General features: G+C 41.4%; 1 protein-coding gene across 3 annotated transcripts in view; it reads left to right on the forward strand.

The window, feature by feature from the left end:
- The window catches only part of fgf14 (fibroblast growth factor 14), a 121,838-nt gene extending 102,787 nt beyond the window's left edge, over positions 1-19,051 (forward strand). For all 3 annotated transcript variants that reach the window (XM_011489299.3, XM_011489300.3, XM_004081443.4), the window contains exons 4-5: positions 15,494-15,692; positions 17,324-19,051. In XM_011489299.3, the coding sequence (XP_011487601.1) occupies positions 15,494-15,692; positions 17,324-17,466 (342 nt within the window). In that variant the 3' untranslated portion in view covers positions 17,467-19,051. The remainder of the gene's footprint in view (positions 1-15,493; positions 15,693-17,323) is intronic.

The raw sequence follows: 19,051 nt of genomic DNA on the forward strand, positions 1-19,051 counted from the left end.
TCCCAGTGGTTTTTTAATTATGATTATAATCTTTTTTAGGTAAGATCAAGAAACCTGTCTCGATATCCAGGATATAGTTTCTGCATAGCGGCAGGAGTTCATTAGAAATTCACCTGAGTTGCAGGCAAGACTGATAAAGTGAAGTAAACCCACTCCCTTTCCCTCCCTGTTGCTGAAAGCTCTCTGTTTTCGTGCTCTCTTGCTGGCTTATATCTCGTCACACCCCCAACCTAACATTTCCGGGGCAACAAAAGCAATATTAGAGTTATCCAGCTCGCCCATCCTATTTTCTGTGTTACAAATGCAATCTTTTTCAAACTGCATTTTTTCGTCTCCTCCTGATTCACAAGAATTTGAATAAAGAAATACCGGTACTCAAAAATGCAATTTTAAGCTTGATTTTCTTTAATTATGTCCTCCATCATCAGAAAAATGTAACAAGAACATGTTAAAACACAAAAAATAATAAAAGTAATAATAAACTCACATAAAAGAGCCACTAAAAAATAAAACAAAACATCCCAAAATGAATGATAAATATTTATTACCCACTTTGGCACAGTGGCTCAGGTGGTTGAGCAAGTCGGCCAATGGTTGAGGGGTCAGCGGTTTGATCCCCGCTCACCCAAGTCAACTGTCATTGTCTCCTTGGGCAAGAAACTTCACCCTCCCTGCCTCCAGTCTGGCTCCACTGGGGTGTCATGATGGTCAGAGGCGCACATTGGCAGCCACGCCTCTGTCGGTCTGCCCCAGGGCAGCTGTGGCTACATCAGTAGACACCATCACCAAGCATGAATGAGGAGGAAATGAGTATTGGACACATTATAAGCGCTTTGAGCGTCTGGAAAAGCGCAGATAAATCCCATTATTATTATTATTATTATTATTATTATTATTATTATTATTATTATTATTATTATTATTATTATTATTATTATTACTTTGGTAGCAGTTTTATTTGACCTTTAACCAGTCATTGAGAACCTTATGAAATGTTTGAAACTCTTTCTGATGTCTTGTGCTCATCCAGCTGGGGGCTTCTCTCTAAAGTTGAACCTGATTCTGTGTAGGACATTGCAGATTTCAGGATCATATTCCCCAGAGAATGGGCCTTTTGGGCAGCATTTGTTTTTGTGGGTGGGTGTGTAATGAGCCAGGGGAGCCATATGGGTTCAGTGTTGATGGGTTTCTGCCTTCAGGGAAACTTTATTGAAAGAGTAAAAGCTTGTGATGGTGAAACACTGAACGGGTGAGTCACTTGACATATTCATGTGTTTAAAAAAATACAAACTTTTAAAAGCTACTTTTGTGTTTAAGGGTAAATGGGGTCAATCACAGCTTGTTGTTTTTTCGTTGTTAAAAAATACAAATTAATCGTAACCTTTATGTCATATTGATGCATTTCTCAATTATGCTGTGATCTGTGTTCAGTATTGGTTAAGGGGAAATTAATTCTATTAAAACAAAGAAATAGTTAAATATAAAATGATTTTCTATGACATTAATATTCACAAAACCAGTTATTTTATGTCAAATTTACATATTTTTCTAATTGTTACTTGAATTTATTGTGCCCTCTAAAGTGTACTTTAGTGTACATGTGTGACAAAAATGTAAATCTTTTGTATTTAACCTATTTTATTTACTGTAGTCATGAGCACCATTTTTTCGCTTGTACCATAGCTATTTGGTTCTTTTAAGTTATCAATTTGATTTTTTACATTTAAATGGTGGAAGAAAAGAACAACTCAAACTGTATCCTCTGCCATTTCAGCTGTTTTAATGGACCCCCCCCCTCCCTTTTCCCTCCCTGATTTGAACAATCACATGGGTGTGCTGAAGCACCTATGTCTGCACACGCTGTCGACGTGACTTCTTTACATATGAGAGAGGCGCGGCATTGTCAATGCCGCTCAGCTTTTCCGAGGTTGACCTTTTTCCATGCATTAATAGGTTTTATGTTGGCAGCATTAATAAACAATTTCTTGGTTTCCACAGCGGGGTGGTAAGCTGTCACTCTGCATATTAATAAGTGCCCTCCTTCTTATATTAACCTCTTCCCAACTATGTTTACAGATCCATAACCACAACATGTGCTGTAGTTTTAATAAGTGTATTCACCCTTCTAAAGTTTGGTTTAAAGCTCCTCTTAATTGGGAATTGTTTAATCTGTTTAGGTGCATATCTCTATTTTATGCCTGGATATTTATAAGAATAGTTCATTTTTATCTTTATTCACTCTCCGATTGGATTTCTTTTTTCAATCAGTCAAGATTTTCTGGTTTGCACTTCGTCTTCCTTATTTCCGTCCTCGGCTTTGCTTTGTTGGAGGCGGCTGGCTGTGAAGGGGGTGAGCATTTTCAGCCCTGACACCGTCTGTGGCCAAGGTCAATTATGGGTTTCCATTCCGAGTATGGCCAATCAGAGGCCGCAAAGCCAATGATGTGAAGCACCAGGTGGCGGAGATAAAGTAGGTAGAAAATCATCCATTTTGTGTTGGAAAAACGACTTAATCTCAGGCTGCTGGTGGTCCTCTTGTTTTCTTTATCCATCTCCATTTAGATACCAGATTTCGGTTTTAAATTGCCTAGCTGAAAACAATTAATGTAATTCATTTTTTGCCAAACTTTAAAATCTTCAGACTCAGAAATGTAAATGTAAAATAAAAGTAAAAATCCTCTTTTTCTATTGAATCAGAATGAAGCAGCATTTTTATGAGTTATCTCTCCGAAAAGGATCTCTGCTACCTTTTTTTTAGTTGCAGCATTTTAGAGTGCAGAGCTTTTATACTTTTCAGAAACAAAACAAAAAAATATTAGGGAAGGTTTTTCTGCTTGAAAAACAGTAACATTCTGGATACATCAAAATAAAGACCTGCTAGAAAGCTTTATTTCAATTTTGTGATGCTAATAATGCATACTTAAAAATGTTTTGTTTCTATTTATTTATTCTCTTTAATCGCTGCTTTGGAATGCCTGAGCTTTTAAATGCACAGTGCCTTGTATCTTGTTCCATGCAATGCTTTAGTCACAACTGCCCTTATGGATACGGGCTGTCTGTAAATGAAAAATGGGCAAACCTGTGCAGAGCACGCAGGTGGCTCACACACAGTTTTAAGACTGTAGAGCGCTGGTTGGACCCCCAGAGCAACAATGTACATGCACAATTTTTCTACGAGCATGGTGAAGATGACAGTTCATAGTGAAAGGGTGGAGTAGGTGAGATGCTGGCGTGTTAACCCTCCTGAACACTGCACAAGGGGCCCGCTAGTGCTGTTTAAGTGATAAAATTGCGTGCTCTTTATGTGCAACCTAACTGTAAGATATGAGGAAATTAGACAGTGTAGTTTGTGTTCATCTTATGACGTCCTATGTATCCCCTGCCCCCACCGTGCAAGCAGTGTTCATACGCGGTCAGTTAAGAGCCAGTACTCACACCTTACTAAAGATTTGTAAAGGGTAACAAACGACAGTATAACCCGTACATCATAAGTATGTGTAACTTGCATTAACTTACATTATTCTCACAAATTACTTTAGGGAGCCTTCACCAGACGGACAACAATGGTACATTCCATTAATGTGACGTCCCTCAAAGTGGCCGCATGAGCCTCAAGGGAACTGCGAAAAACACATTTAAGATGCAGTTGCTCCTGTCTGCAATCCTCCAACCCAAAAAGTCGCAGCACCCATAGAGGTCAACCACCGTACTGTTGCATGTGACTAAGGCCATAAGGTACCATGTAAATAAAACTGAATTAAATGGAATAATTTCAGCTCTGTCTACAAAGCTTGAAGGGAAGCTGTCACGCATTTATACCTGTAGATAAGTTACCAGAAATTACAGACCCCATGAGACACTCGTTCGTTTTTACCGTCTAGATTAGCCGCGGTTACATGTACAAAATATCTTGATCGGATCAATGGTCGGATTAGAATTCAAGCGTGTACATGGGCCCAGAAAAACGTTTTCCGATAAGAACAAACGTTTACATGCGCAGCACTTTCGGTCGGGGTAAATCATTTGCATATGCTCAGTCATGTTTAAAATATCGGAAGAGCTGCCACATGCATATACAATATGTAGCAGCTCCGTAATATGCGATATGAACTGCTAAACGAGCTTTTGTTAATGTGCCATTGTGGTCAGTGCTTTTTTTGTGGCGGAACGAAGCCAGAAGAACGGTTAGGTGAAGGTTAACATGCGCTATCAACAACATTTAGCCTGGATGAGCATAAATCGATGCGGGAAATGCCGCAATCTGCATCCTGGCTGCACTTAAATATGTGGGAACAACATCACCAGCCTTTATTTTGTCGGGACACGTCTGGAAACACAAATCTATGTGATTGTTTGAACGGTTTCTAAGGACTGAGCGACATTTCTGCCCCAAAGCCCCTGTGTGAGCTGGCGGCCCGAACTCTGCTGGAGACGGGAGACATGGTTCTCCTGAATTTGGCTGCTCGTTCACACGGAGCTGCAGGACGGATGGCAGTCCAAAGCCTCCCACACGTAACAAAGCATCTTCCCCTCAAACACAAAGCTATAATTCCGCCTGCTCTGCTCAGAGACATGGTTCGCTCCGTCCACCGGCAGTTCGGACATCAGGGGGCACGAAGCGCTTCCTGCGGAAACTAAAAAGATCAGGTGCTTCACCAGCCATCATGACCACATTCTACAGAGGAACCATCGAGAGCATCCTCTCCAGCTGCATCACTGTGTGGGGGGGCAGCTGTACACACAGCAACAGGAAAACCCTGCAGCGCATAGTCAACACAGCCAGGAGAATCATTGGAACACCACTCCTCTCCCTGCAGGACTTATACATCACCCGCCTCACCCGCAAAACACTAACAATAATCAAGGATGCACACCACCCTGCACACAACCTGTTCAGCCTTCTGCCCTCAGGGAGGAGGTACAGGAGCCTCTGCTCCCGGACCACTAGACTCAGAAACAGTTTCACACACCAGGCCATCAGGATGCTAAACACCCTCTCCCCTCTCCACCTACCCACCACCCATATCCCCCCATGAACAGTGCTCAAACGAACCCCCCCCCCGCTGCCTTGAGACACTGCCTTAAGTGCACTCGCACTTTTATAGCAAATTGCCAATGTTTTATATTGTAAATTGTATCTTTTTCTTTCTTTTTACTTATTTATTTTATTTTAAACGTATACTTTGTTTTTATTTTTCTTCCCCTGAACAGACACGAGAGAGTAAGAAACGGATTTTCGATTCATTGTATGTGATGCACATGTGAAGAATTGACAATAAAGTTGACTTTGACTTTGACTTTGACCTACAATTGGAAGAGGCCTGGTGCGAATTGTCAAAGTGGCACAAATTTCTCAAATATTACTCCAGGCTTTTTCTTTCACAGCTTTATTCTGATATGTGAAAGACTTGGTGTCCTATAACATAAACCGCAATTTATCATTTCTCCTCCATGATCAATGTCCGTTGACTTTTGTCACGGTTGACACTTCTGTACTGTTTTAAAAGGGGTACTACCCATATGGCTCTGCTAAATCTGAGTCCCTGATTGGTCAAGGTTCAGCTATTTGACATTCAAGCAGTCAAAAGTTCAGCTTGTTGAACTTTCAGTGCACGTTCAGAGAACGCTACATTTGTTTGGAGAGCCCGGGAACAGATTACATGGATTATTCAATGAAAGTGAACGCGAGTTGCCGTGGGTGGTGTGAATACAGATACATCAAAAGTCATGTCAAATTTGACCGTCATGTCAAATTTTCTCTTCATAATAAAACATTAAAGATTCTGTCAGGATTTACTTCTTTGTAGTGTAAATTAGACACAGATTTTTGGCATAAGGATGAAAAAGAATAAAACTTGAAAATCAGACTAGTGGGATTGTCAAGGGAAAAAAAACCCCACAAAATTTGAGATGTAGTTGGCTTTATCAAATATTTTGACAAAACTCAAGTGCCCAGTTCTTTGTTGGAGTTACTCCTTATCTCGTTACCATAGTGATAGGGGACCTGCCCCTCTGTTCTGCTTGATTGAAAGCGATAACATAATTATCTCCTTTTTTCATTTACTTACTATTTTATATTTTCAATTTTTACATAGAAAACATTGCATCATGGATTGACTTCCAATATTCCACTTTGAATCATCTTAAATCAATAGAGCTTTGCAGAAAATAGAGAAGGCAACCAGTTTTGTCCTTTTTTTTCTCAGATGAAGTATTTTCCATCTTTTGCAGCATCTAAGGTCGATTTTTTTGAGTTTTTCTAAAAAAACAACCTTTTTTTATCAACAAATCAAGACCATGACGATGATTTGTCTTGCTCCCACAATTAAAAACACAATCAAAAACATGGCCTCTAACCACAGCTGCTGTTGTCTCCTGACGCTGCAACCAAAGCTGACCATCTCATTTGACAAACAAACCACCTCCACCTGCAGAAGCTTTGTAAACAAAAACCAATGCTTATGCAAAGGCGTTTGATTAGCCACAATTACCGCCTCGGCCCCAGCTCGCTTGATTACTTCTCCTGCAGGCTGTTATCTAAGTAATCATTGCTACTGTCACAGAATTGATGTGTGTTATTACAGCAGCCAGCCAACCTGGTGTGTGGCTCACCTCATAAGAAAAAAAGCAAATTACCTAATTGTTTTAGAGACAAGTCATGGAACCGTGAAGGTAAAACTGTTTTGCCTTTTATTCGCTTCATCTTAGGGATTTTCATGTTTGATCATTCTTAAGGAACAGGGGGGTTTGGTTCACCTCACACACTTTAGCTCGAAGCAAGTGTGCAAAAATCTCTGGGAACATTTTTTTTTTTGTCATGTCATTTCACTCGTTCAGAAATGTGTCTGTATCATGGGTTTAGATAAATCTTTGTGGTCATGGCAATCTTGGGCGCAATAATTGTTCATAAGGTATTTAGTGAGCCTTCACCGAACAAACAAAAAAGCAAGAGTGACAAGACCTTTGGGTGTTTTTACCCGCATGTTATGTTCACACCGGTCATGTGACACGACTTTATGCTACGGTCATATAGCCAAAAGTGCCACAGCGACCTAAATGCAAGTTTTTCAGCAAATTTGGCAGGTGGCCGCGCAGTGATATTTGTAATCGGGAGGCGGCAGTCGTGTTTTTACCATTTCCGGGGAGGTTTCAAGAAAAAGTGACACGCAGAATGGACCATTTTTTACAAATTTACAGATTGTCCAATCTGAGCTGATGCCAGCCAACAATCTGGCTGCCACTGCCCTACTCTTGTCGTAAAAGCGTGATCACCCCCTGACTGACTGGTGCCCGTCCGATTTTTGGAAAATCATTGGCGTGGTCAAGAAATCTTCAATATTCTGCGGATGCCTTCCCATTGCGCGGTGGCAGTTGTATTTGTGACCGTAGCCTCAGTTCATTCTTGGACGCCTGTTTAGCATACGGTGTTCACACTAGACTACTGCTACCTGATACTACCGCAAATCTACAGTTGGAAGAGTAAAATATCAAAATCTGGTGGATCTTGCTCCAGGCAAGCCCTGTTCTGCTATATATAAGACTTGTTATATGTCATATTATTCCAACCAGGCACAAACCGCAACTATTAATTTCTCCTTTCCGGTCAATTTTCAAATGGTTGGCACTTCTGTGAATTTAAAGGGGACGCCATCCTTACATCAATTCCGAATCCAAGCACTTGATTGGTCAAAGTTTGATCTACGGTAATTTAAAATTCAACACGCGTTCAATGGCAGGGTATTTTGTGTGTAGAGCCAGTCAGTTTATTCTTTTACTTTCTTTTCAGAAGCTGACATCCCACAAAATTGATAAATGTCTTGTTTTTTTAGACAATGATCAGTCAAACCAGGGTCAGAAAGTAGGTTTCTGATCCACAACTCATGAATACTCCTACTCGCTTACACCAACTGCTTTGACTGACCTCAGCAAACTCTCTGTTGTGCATCATCCAAGTGTCTTCCACTCAGAAGCTAGTCATCCAGCAAGGACGCAGAGGAATCTGAAAAAACAGACGGGTAATCCTTAGGGTTGTTACTGTCATCCCAGTTGTCTGTTTGCTTCTTCTCTGAAGGATAAGCTCTGACAGGAACAATTCACCAAATTATTTATAGAACGATCATGGCTTTAATACTTAAACCTGACCAACACTGTTACAAAAGATTTTAAAAAAGAATAAAAGTGTTTAGTGTGTTTATTTAAAAATGTTTAAGCATTTTTGACTTCTTTTTCTTTTATTTTACACACCATCAACCTTAATGATATTTTGCTAATAAATATTGGCAAACTGTTGAAAACAGAACACAGGGCTTCTTCTAACGATAAAATTCAACATTTTTCAGAATCTAGAGTCAAAACAATTTTAAAAATGTAAAATAACATGTTATAAGTTTGTGAAAAAAACACGTCCTTAAAAAGAAAGCATTTTATTAATGTCCTAAGTTATGGATACACCTAATACAAGAAATCGCTAAACTTGGGTTATTGAACGTGACTATATCCCATGGTGTTCACACTGGACAAGCAGGGAGGGGCTGCTTCTTCCATTTTTAAGAAGAAATCAAAGAAGAAGTGCATGTCCGCTACCTAAAATTAGAAGAGGCTTTGTTAGAAATGTTGAAGAGGTACAAATCTTGCTGAAGTCTTTCTGTCACAGCTCTATTTGCGATATATGAAAGACTTGGTGTCATAGAATTCCAGCGGGACCCAAAGTTCAATTATTAATTTTTCCTCCATAATTTATTTCAATCGGTAGGCACTTCTGTGAATTAAAAGGGAACACTACCCATACATCACTACCAAATCCAAGTCCCTGATTAGTTGCGTAGCTATGCATGAAGGCGAAAGTTTTGAACGCATATATGTGTGTTTATATGAATTTTTATTGAAAGTGGCCACTTGAATTCGTGTTGCCTAGGGCGGTAGCTATGACATATAGCTGTAGTGCTGAAGAAAACAGTTGAAGCTGCTTTTGGAGAGAATTTCTCTTGTAGGCGTCTTGGCTTTAGCACTGTTAAAACGTCTTACTAAAAAATAAAATATATTTCTCTGCAAAGATGTTTTCTGTGATGGAGGCTGACTTTACAATTAGAAAATGCATTTGGGTGTTTAGGTTTCTGTTCCATACCCTCCAACAGACCAGACCCTCCTGCATTAGTTCCCAGTTCAAGTCTCTGAGCTGAGAACTGATAACAAGCTGAAAGGGTTCCCTCCTCCTATGGCAGAACATTGTTTCTCAAAAGGGGTTTGAAATTCCCCATACAACTGATGACAGGACAAAATCAGCTCTAACAAAGAAGAAGAACACAGCCTGGATCAAGGTCACAGAAGACTACTCTGAGTGATTCGGTTACATTTTGGTGGGTCTACCCCAGTGATTCCTAAAAGAGCTCCTGCAGAAAACGATTTTCTAAATCTGCTGGCCAACAGATATGTATTATCCAGAATTTTCTACTCTAGGGTCATTTAACAATTTCTAAACACAGCTATCAACAGAACGGTGAATATCCTTCCTTCTCTTCATTTGTTATATTTTTTTCATTTAACCTATCAAGAGACTACGTGTTCTTCTTTCACAGAGGTCACCTTCTTTCCTGCTCTTTGTTTGTTGTGGCCAAAATAAAATAAATGGTATTTTACGGACAGCTTTATATTTCTTACAGTATTTTGCATTATAAAGCACACCGTCAATGGATAGTGTATTGTCAAAATTTTGTCAAATTTAAGGTGCATTTAAAAAGACAAAAGTCAGAAATAAGCCTGTTAGTCCGACTTTATTAACTGTGTTCACATTAACTCTAGAACTTGTTTGTAACACGCTACAGAAGCGTTAGCTTTGTGAGCACATTAACAATACCTTTTACTCCCAACGTTGTTTGCAACACATGAAAAAAACACACTGATAGAGCTAAAACAAAGGTTACTGTGAATATGCTTACTCCCAATCCTGTTAGTAACACGTAAAAAACACATTTTTCCATTCTTAAAAGTAAAAAATTTGCTTAAAAATTATATATTGAGTATATTTTATCCTTATATCAAGATGCAAAAATTATTGCAAAATTTTAAAAAAACCCACTTAAAAGTACTTAATAATTCTTCAAACGGAATTAACTTTTTGGATTTAATCTTTAGTTAGACAAAGTATTTTTGGAATATTTTGTAAAACCAACTTGCTAAAATGCACCTTAAAACTTCAATCTTTTCCAAAATTATGTAGAAAACAACAGACCAATGGTAAATGGTGTGTATTTGTATAGCGCTTTTCTAGCCAAAACTCTTCAAATTCACAGTCCTATTCACACATTCCCACACTGATGGTGGCTCCACTACCAAACACTGGTGCCAACCTTCCACCAGAGGCAAGGTGGAGTTCAGTGTCTCGACAAAGGACACTTCAACATATGGGCGAGTAAGGCAGGAACCCAACCTGCAATCTTCCAATCAGAGTTCGACCACCCTACTGCTAAAGAATTGGTTTTGTTGATCACCATATATGGACTTTTTGTTTTTTGCTTCCAATTAAAAGCATTTTTGCAAAATCACTGACAGTCAACAGTTGATGCTTTTTCATAATATGATGTCAATGAATCAGGATAGACTGTTTCAAAGGGAGGGGCCTCCTCAGTTTTTGGTCTTTTTTCTTTAAAATGCAAATTTGAAGAAGCAATAATATTCCAGAAATGTACATTTTATTGTACATAAATTGGCTAATCTCACATGTTTTGATCACGGTTGACTATAGAAAAAATAACTTTAGCCATTACTGATTAATGTCAACAGACTAAAATCGTAGCCATTTATTGGATTCCTGAGTCTTTTTAGGGACGACATTTAAAAAGCAGAGCAGCACAAGGTAAATCAGGATCTGAACATACAGTCTCAGAGCTTTCTTTTTTTGAAGCGACTCACTGTGAAATACTCCCTGTAGATGTGTCAAAGCTCTCCATTGTGATGAGCGCGCTTTGATTAATATACCTGAATGAATGCCTTTATTTTTAGCCTTGCAGGGCAGGCAGTGTGGGCATGCTTTTTTATTCTCCTTCTGCTTGAAGAGGAATCGGTGACACCGGAGAGATGAAGAGTGGTGGTGTTCATACATCATCACTAGACTAGGTTGAATTGAACAACTTGATAAGTTCTGCAATTGTTCAAACAAAGTTCAGGCAGGGATTTTAGGGAGTGCTTGTTGTCGCAGCACAGAGTTTTTTGTTGATCGTCGGAAATAGACATCAATTCCTGCAGAGATTGTTTTGCTTATGCCTTAGTCATAACTGCCCTTATGGGTGGATATGGGCTCTCTGCAGACGGAAAATGGGCAAACCTGTTTGGGGCGCACAGGTGACCATCAGGAAGTATCAAGATTGTAGACCGTAGAGCGGAAATGTTCATGCACCTTTTTTCATTAGGCATGCTGCGAGCGACATGTTGTAGCGAATACTTTACCAACATACAAAGTAGGTAAGACACATGCATGTCATACAAGGTTTTCTTTAATTCAACCCTCAGAAACCTGAGCACTTTAGTGTAGCTATTACCTATTGAATTCTATATATTCATGTTCTTAATGAGGTCATGTTTATCATACAATTACGGATATGAAGCCCACTTGCAGCATTTGTGTGCGGTCAGTAAGGAGCCAATAGACGCACCGTAGTATTGATTAGAGTATTGCATAAAGGCACCACCATACTACAGCATCACCCAATCGTCATAAGTGTGTGTAACATACATTATCCTTGTGCTATATCAAGTCAAAGTCAAAGTCAGCTTTATTATCAAATATGCTCCATTCATACAGCACAGATGAAATTGCTTTCCTCTCGCCCCACAGTTCAAGCAGCTTATAAAATAATAAATAAAATGACAGTAATAATAAGAAGAATAAGAGTAATCTAAACAGTGCAAAAGAGCAATGAGATGGTTAAAGTGGAAGTAAAAAATGACAACAGTGCTAAGAACAGTAAGTAGATGAGTCTCTGATGGCAGTCTTTGGTGAAGATGATGTTCTGAACAGGTGTGAAAGTTTTCAATGTGAGTTTGTAGCACGGAGTGGAGGGGGCAGAGGGGGGAGGGCAGGGAGGGAGTTGAGTTTCCTTATTGCCTGGTGGAGGAAACTGTCCTTGAGTCTGCTGGTTCTGGCCTGGAGATTTTGTAGTCTCCTCCCTGATGGCAGCAGGTCTAAGTGTCTCTGAGATGGCTGGGAGGGGTCCACTGCAATCTTGATGGCTTTGCGGGTGAGGCGGGAGTGATAAATGTCCGAGAGGCCAGTAAGTTGCAGTCTTTCAGCAGCAGGACGCGGTGCAGGCTCCGTACCATACGGTTATGCAGCTGGACATGATGCTCTCGATGGCGCCCCTGTAGAAGGTCTGCTGTTGGGGGGAGGAGCTCTGGCCCTCTTCAGTTTGCGGAGGAAGTACAGGCGTTGTTGGGATTTCTTGGCCAGTGATGCAGTGTTGTGGTTCCAAGAGAGGTCGTCGGAGATGTGCACCCCCAGGAACTTGGTGCAGCTCACCCTTTCCACAGCAGCACCATTGACGATCAGTGGAGCGTGCTGGGTGTGAGTTCTCCTGAAGTCCACATCCATCTCCTTTGTCTTCTCCACATTCAGGTGGAGATTGTTGGCTTTGCACCACAAAGCCAGCCTGTTCACCTCACTTCTGTAGGTGGTCTCATCGTTGTTGTTGATGAGACCCACCACTGTTGTGTCATCCACAAACTTGATGAAGAGGTTGGAGCGTGATGTTGGGGTGCAGTCGTAAGTCAGCACATCCTTGGGGGACCCCTGTGTTCATGCTGATGGTGCTGGAAGTGTTGTTGGCGACACAAACTGCCTGTGGTCTCCCTCTCAGAAAGTCCAGCAGCCAGTTACAAAGGGAGGTGTTGAGTCCAAGTTGGTCTAGCTTGTGGATGAGCTGCTGTGGGATGACGGTCTTGAAGGAGCTGAAGTCAATGAACAGCATTCTGACATGAGAGTCTTTTGTTTCCAGGTGAGTGAGGGCTGAATGGAGGGCTGTGGAGATGGCATCATCGGTCGATTGGTTAGACCGATATGCAAACTGGTAGGGGTCCAGAATGGGGGGGGGGGGGGGGGGTAGACTTGATGTGCTGCATGACCAGCCGCTCAAAGCACTTCATGAGAATGGGGGTGAGAGCGATCGGGTGGTAGTCATTGTAGCAGGAGGGAGAAGACTTCTTTGGGACCGGGATGATGGTGGTGGCTTTGAAGCATGAAGGGACAACAGCCTGGCTCAGTGAGAGGTTGAAGATGTCGGTGATGACATCTGTGAGCTCGTCAGCACAGTTCCTCAGGACACAGCAAGGAATGTTGTCAGGTCCTGGGGCTCTCTGTGGCTTTATTCTTCCCAATGAGCGCCTCACGCTGTCGCATGATAGCGTCAGCACCAGGTCACTGGGAGGGGGATGAGTCTTCTGTGCTGGGGTGCTGTTGTCTGCCTCAAAGCGGGCAAAGAAGGTGTTTAGCTGGTCCAGCAGAGGGGCTGATTCGTCGCAGACCTTTGGGGCGGGCTTGTAATCCGTGATGGTCTGAATGCCTCGCCACAGGTTCCTTGTGTCACTGCTGTTTCTGAAGCGGTCAGTCATCCTCCTGGAGTGCTCCCGCTTGGCCACCCTGATGCCACGTTACAGGTTGGCCCTGGCTGATCTTAGACCAGCTTCATTCCCAGCTCTCAAGGCTGCGTTCCATTCCCTCCAGAGTCTGTGGACGTCTTCTGTCAGCCATGGCTTTTGGTTGGCTCGGAGGGTGATGGTTTTGGTGACTGTGACATCGTCCATGCACTTTCTCATGTAGGATGTGACAGTCTCTGTGTACTCCTGGAGATCAGTGATGTCATTATAGGTGGCTGCTTGTTTGAAAATACTCGAGTAAGTGGTGGAAAAACCAGTCCTGTAGAGCCACAGTAGATCCCTCAGGCCCCTCCCGAACCACCTTTTTAGCTGGTCTGATGGCTTTCACCTTTGGGTTATATGCTGGCATTAGCATGACAGTGGTGTGTTCTGAGGCGCCCAGGTGGGGGAGGGGGGAGACAAAGACACAGCACTCACTCGCAGTCTTGGACGGTGTGCGGAGCAGGCAGATAAAGTCCAGTCTATTGTCCAGAGATTGTACGTTGGCCAGCGTGATTGTAGGGATAGCTGGCCGGTGAGGACTAGCCGCTAGCCTAGCACGGATGCCTCCGCGCTTCCCCCTCTTTTGCTTCCTCATGCACCGCCTGTGGCGCCTCCATTCTGTCCAGAGCAGATAGCAGTCGTGTAGTTTAACTGGTACATTTCTCAGAAAATTGTCCGAAACAGTGGTTCCACCGATGGCGAGCAGAACCTTGCGGGGGTATGTGTACAATCGGTTGAAAACAATTAAACCCAGTTGAAACCCAAAAAGGTAAAACCCAAAAACACATCGAAGACAGGGGAGAGAGGAGCCGCTGCGTGTGCACGCGCCGCCAGTCAGTAAGTGATGCGCGTTCAAGAACACGCTAAACTGAAATTTTTGAACACAGTTTTAGGATATGGTGTTCACACTGGACTGTCACTACCCGATACTAGGACATGCACTCACGGTAGGAAGAGGCTTGGTGCAAAGTGTTAAAATGGGGTAAATTTCATGAATCTTGCTTGAGGCTTTTTCTTACACAGCTCTATTCCGATTTCTGAAAGACTTGGTGTCATAGTATTCCGGCTGGGCACAAACCGCAATTATTAATATCTCATTTTCAAACAGTTGGCAATTCTGTGTTTTAAAAAAGACACTATACATCACTAACAAATCTTAGTCCCTGATTGGTCAAAGTTCAACTGTTTTCATTTTCAACAAGCCTACTGAGACTCAATATAGGTAGAACCCAAAAATGGGCTCAAAAACTAGCCACACATGAACACAAGAGTTTTGAACGTGTAAGCCTGAGAGACGCAAATATGCGCCTTTACCTAGACGTTTCATTGAAAGCTGCTTGAACGCATGTTTCTGAGCCTGGTGTGAACGTAGCATTACAAATACTTTACAATGCACCCACACTACACATTTTCGTGATGTCCCTTAAGGTGGCAGCTTGAGCCACAAGGGAACTGCAAGACACACCTTTGCTCACCTTGAGATGCAGCCCTCCCTGCAACTCTCTACATCCCTGGACAACCCTACAACCCACAACATGTGACTAAAGAATTAGTTGGTGAAACAATTACTACATTTAATGAATACGATCAACGAGAGAATGAGTTCACTGAAGCTATAGGAACTAGAGTCAATCTGTGGCAATCTTCTGAAAGACAGGGGAATAAATGTTTACTGTTACATCACCCAAATGTGAGGGTTTACCCACCATCCCATAAATAATGAACATCTGTTTCCTTCTAACACTATAAAAAGAAAAAAAACATAATTGTGACTTATTGTGGATGATCTTCAAAAGCCAAGTCATGACCTCATGTGCAGCATTTTGGATGGATGGATTTTAATTGTCTCCTCTGTGTGTTTTTTCAGGAACTCTTTACAGCAGAATGCAAATTTAAAGAGTCCGTGTTTGAGAACTACTACGTGATCTACTCGTCCATGTTGTACAGACAACAGGAGTCGGGGAGAGCGTGGTTTCTAGGGCTTAACAAAGAGGGCCAAGCCATGAAGGGGAACCGAGTCAAAAAAACAAAACCAGCTGCCCACTTCCTGCCTAAGCCATTAGAAGGTATGTCATCGTCGTTATCTTTTTTGCAGCAAAAAACATAAAATTAGTTTTGGTGTCTTTAGTTAAAGCCCTAAAGCTAAAATTGAACATTAGTGCCTTCATTGTCCTTAAAAACCCACGACAATCATCTTTTGGTCAATTTTAAAAGCATTGCCAGTGGTCTTTTAATTAGGATTATGCCATTTTTTTGGTTAAATCGAAAAACATGTTGTTCGCTGAACATAATTTCTGCAGAGTGGCAGGAATTTATCAGAAACTGCCCACTAAGTTCTGGCTCGGAAATAAGCCTCTCCTGATATCCCATCATCCCTTTGTTTACACTCTCCCACTAGCTCACAGCCCCTCGCAACCCCAACCTAGTAGTGAAACAAAAACGGCTAGCAATATGAAAGCTATCCAGCTGTACAGTTTTGAGCCAGATTCCAGCTCAGATGAGGGAAGTAAAGACATTACCGTATCTACACTGACCAAAAATATAAACGCAACACTTTTGTTATTGCTCCCACTTTTTATGGTATGAACTCAAAGATGTGAAACATTTTCCACATACACAAAATAACCAGTTCTCTGAAATATTGTTCACAAATCTGTCTAAATCTGTGATAGTGAGCACTTCTCCTTTGCCAAGACAATCTATCCCACCTCGCAGGTGTGCCATATCAAGATGCTGATAAAACAGCACGATTATTGCACAGGTGTGCCTTAGACTGGCCACAACAAAAGGCCACTCGAACATGTTAAAAACACCAAAAACACGATTTTCATTGGATTGGGTCTTTAAAACATCAGAAGACATCTGTACTCTACAGTAAATTCTAATCTCATGCAGCACAGGTACATCCCTGCAGCTGAAACATCTACACTTGACATATATTTCTACATATGTTCGCTGATTCACTGCTTTTCTGCTGCTGAAGCAGCCATGGAGGCTCAAATGTATGCAGGAGGGTTGATTGCTCTGCAGATGCCACCATCACTCTTGTCAGCTTGATTACCTGCCATCACTTTAGACGTGAAACCTCAGTGAAGTGTCCCATCAAGACGGCATTACAGCCGTGCAGTGGCTGATGAATCAACTGTAAAAGTAGGGAATAATAAAGGTCCTGAATACATTATTCTTTTTTGCGTGTTCTTTGAGAGAAAATCCTGACTTTTTCAAAGTCCCACTCTGATCATCTTTTAAAGTATTTTCAAAGCATTCCCAGTGGTTTTTTATCACAGTTATGCTGTTTTTAGTCAAAATTTAGGAAAATAAACTGTTGATTTCTAGAACGTAGTTTCTGCAGAGCAGCAAGTGTTCTTTAGAAATTTTAAAAAAGTTTTACATCTTTAAAAAAAATTATTTTTTTAAAAAAAAGCGGTGAATCAGCAAACATGTAGAAATTTGTGTCAAATGTAGATATTTCATGTGCAGCGATGTACCTGTGCTCCATGAGATCAGGATTTACAGTAGAAGACAGAGGTTATGTTTTAAAGACCCAAAACAGTGTCCCTTTAGCTCTTGAGAGATGTTGGAAAAATAAATGTTTCAGGACAATATAGAGGGAATAGTTGAGAATGGCTGTTGTAGATGTTTGATAACAGGTTTTTCCTTTCTCTGCCTTTTTCTTCTTCTTTGTCTGCTCCTTCAGTCGCTATGTACAGGGAGCCATCATTGCATGATGTTGGAGAAACGGTGCCCAAGGCGGCGGTAGCTCCCAGTAAAAGCACAAGTGAGCCTGCAATGATGAACGGAGGCAAACCTGTCAACAAGCCGGACAAACCCCCGACATAGCCACGCCTGATCGGTGACTTATGTGCACATGGAAAAGGGGGGAAAAGGGATGGAGACAGGGCTTTTTTTCTAGACAAGACTAAACTCCAGACTCTGTTTCTACTGTGGATCACATCTGAGCAAACCTCCCTTCCTCTATTCTCTTGCTCCTCCTCCTCCTCCTCCATCTTTTTCTCCAACGGTCGACGGAAATGGATTCTGAACATTTCCAGCATGGGAGGAAAGAGGAGCTCTGATCTTGGAATGCCTTTAGGTTACTCTGAAACTGTGAAAAATCCTTATCATGCTTGTGGTACCGCTTGATAAAAGAAAAAAAAAAGAAAAATAAAGACAAATAAAACCTTCCTTTCTCTATAATGCCCTGTTGCAGCAGAGTCGGTGTACCTTCAAATATATTTTCTATACAGCAGTTCACCAGCTATGTTCTGGGATAGAGACGATATAGATAAATCAAATATTTGGATTGTTGTCTTATATTTTTTACAAATATGTTGTCTTCTTCTCCTCTTTCTATCTATAAACACACCTTTCTCTTTGTCAAAGAACATAGATGAAACCACATTTTCCAAGAGAGTTGTTTGGTTTTCTAAAAGAACATAACTGAGGCATCAGGAGCAAGAATACACCTTAAACAATCCAAAATCCATTCTTTTGCCTACAACATTGCACACACTTTCCAACAAAAGTCACACACACACAAAAACCATAAAGTTTGTGAGGCAAATGCGAGCTGTTGCGTTTTTTGCAGCACATAAAAAACACATTGGAGGCTGACAGATAGCTCCTGCAATCATAGTTGATTAAGTGCTAATTACCGCCACTGCAATCAAAGCAAGAAGCTCCTCACACACACAAACACATTCATAGACAGGTGTGCGTGTGGGTGGAAGAGGGGCTGTGATGAATGGTGTATACATATCACTATGTTCCACCGGCGGTTCATTCCGCTTTTCTCTGGTAAAAAAGAAAAGCTGAAATCTATTTTTCTTTATCTTTATTTCAGAGCGTGGGCTCTAGGAATATTTCTAGGCCTTGTAGGCCTCTGTCTATCACTCAACTGACATTGTTGGACTGCAGGCGGGGCTTACAGCTTCGACCCAGACGGTCTGCCTCTGCAGCGCTGGCGGTCTTTATATGGCACTACTGCTCAAACAAATATAGCTGTAAACCAGGTTGTGATATTTATACTGGCTGCGTCCCTGCTTGGTTCAGCAAACTAAAGCATGGATGAGGTTCTCTTTTTGCAGCAGTAATACAAGAGACGGCTTCTCGTGTATCATTATCACTGTATAAATCTTAGGGAAAATGTCTATTTAAACCATACCTTTTTAAACGACTAAATATTATTGTTCTTGTTATGAGAGAATTTGTCTCCGAACTCAGCATGCAGAGTCCAGTACTGATCATCTCGGCCTATCACGTGCCTGTTTGGACCTTGACTCCCGGCATGCAAAAAACAAAATCCCAGTCCCCACTGGGCCAAAGGTGCCTCGGTCACCCATTCATGTAGAGGATACGTAGCATTGCTCACTAAAAAATTAAAAAAAAAAAAAAAAACGACCAAAAAAACAATTACACTTCCTTC

The sequence above is a fragment of the Oryzias latipes genome, chromosome 21, assembly GCF_002234675.1.
Source record: "Oryzias latipes chromosome 21, ASM223467v1".
Taxonomy (NCBI): Eukaryota; Metazoa; Chordata; class Actinopteri; order Beloniformes; family Adrianichthyidae; genus Oryzias; species Oryzias latipes.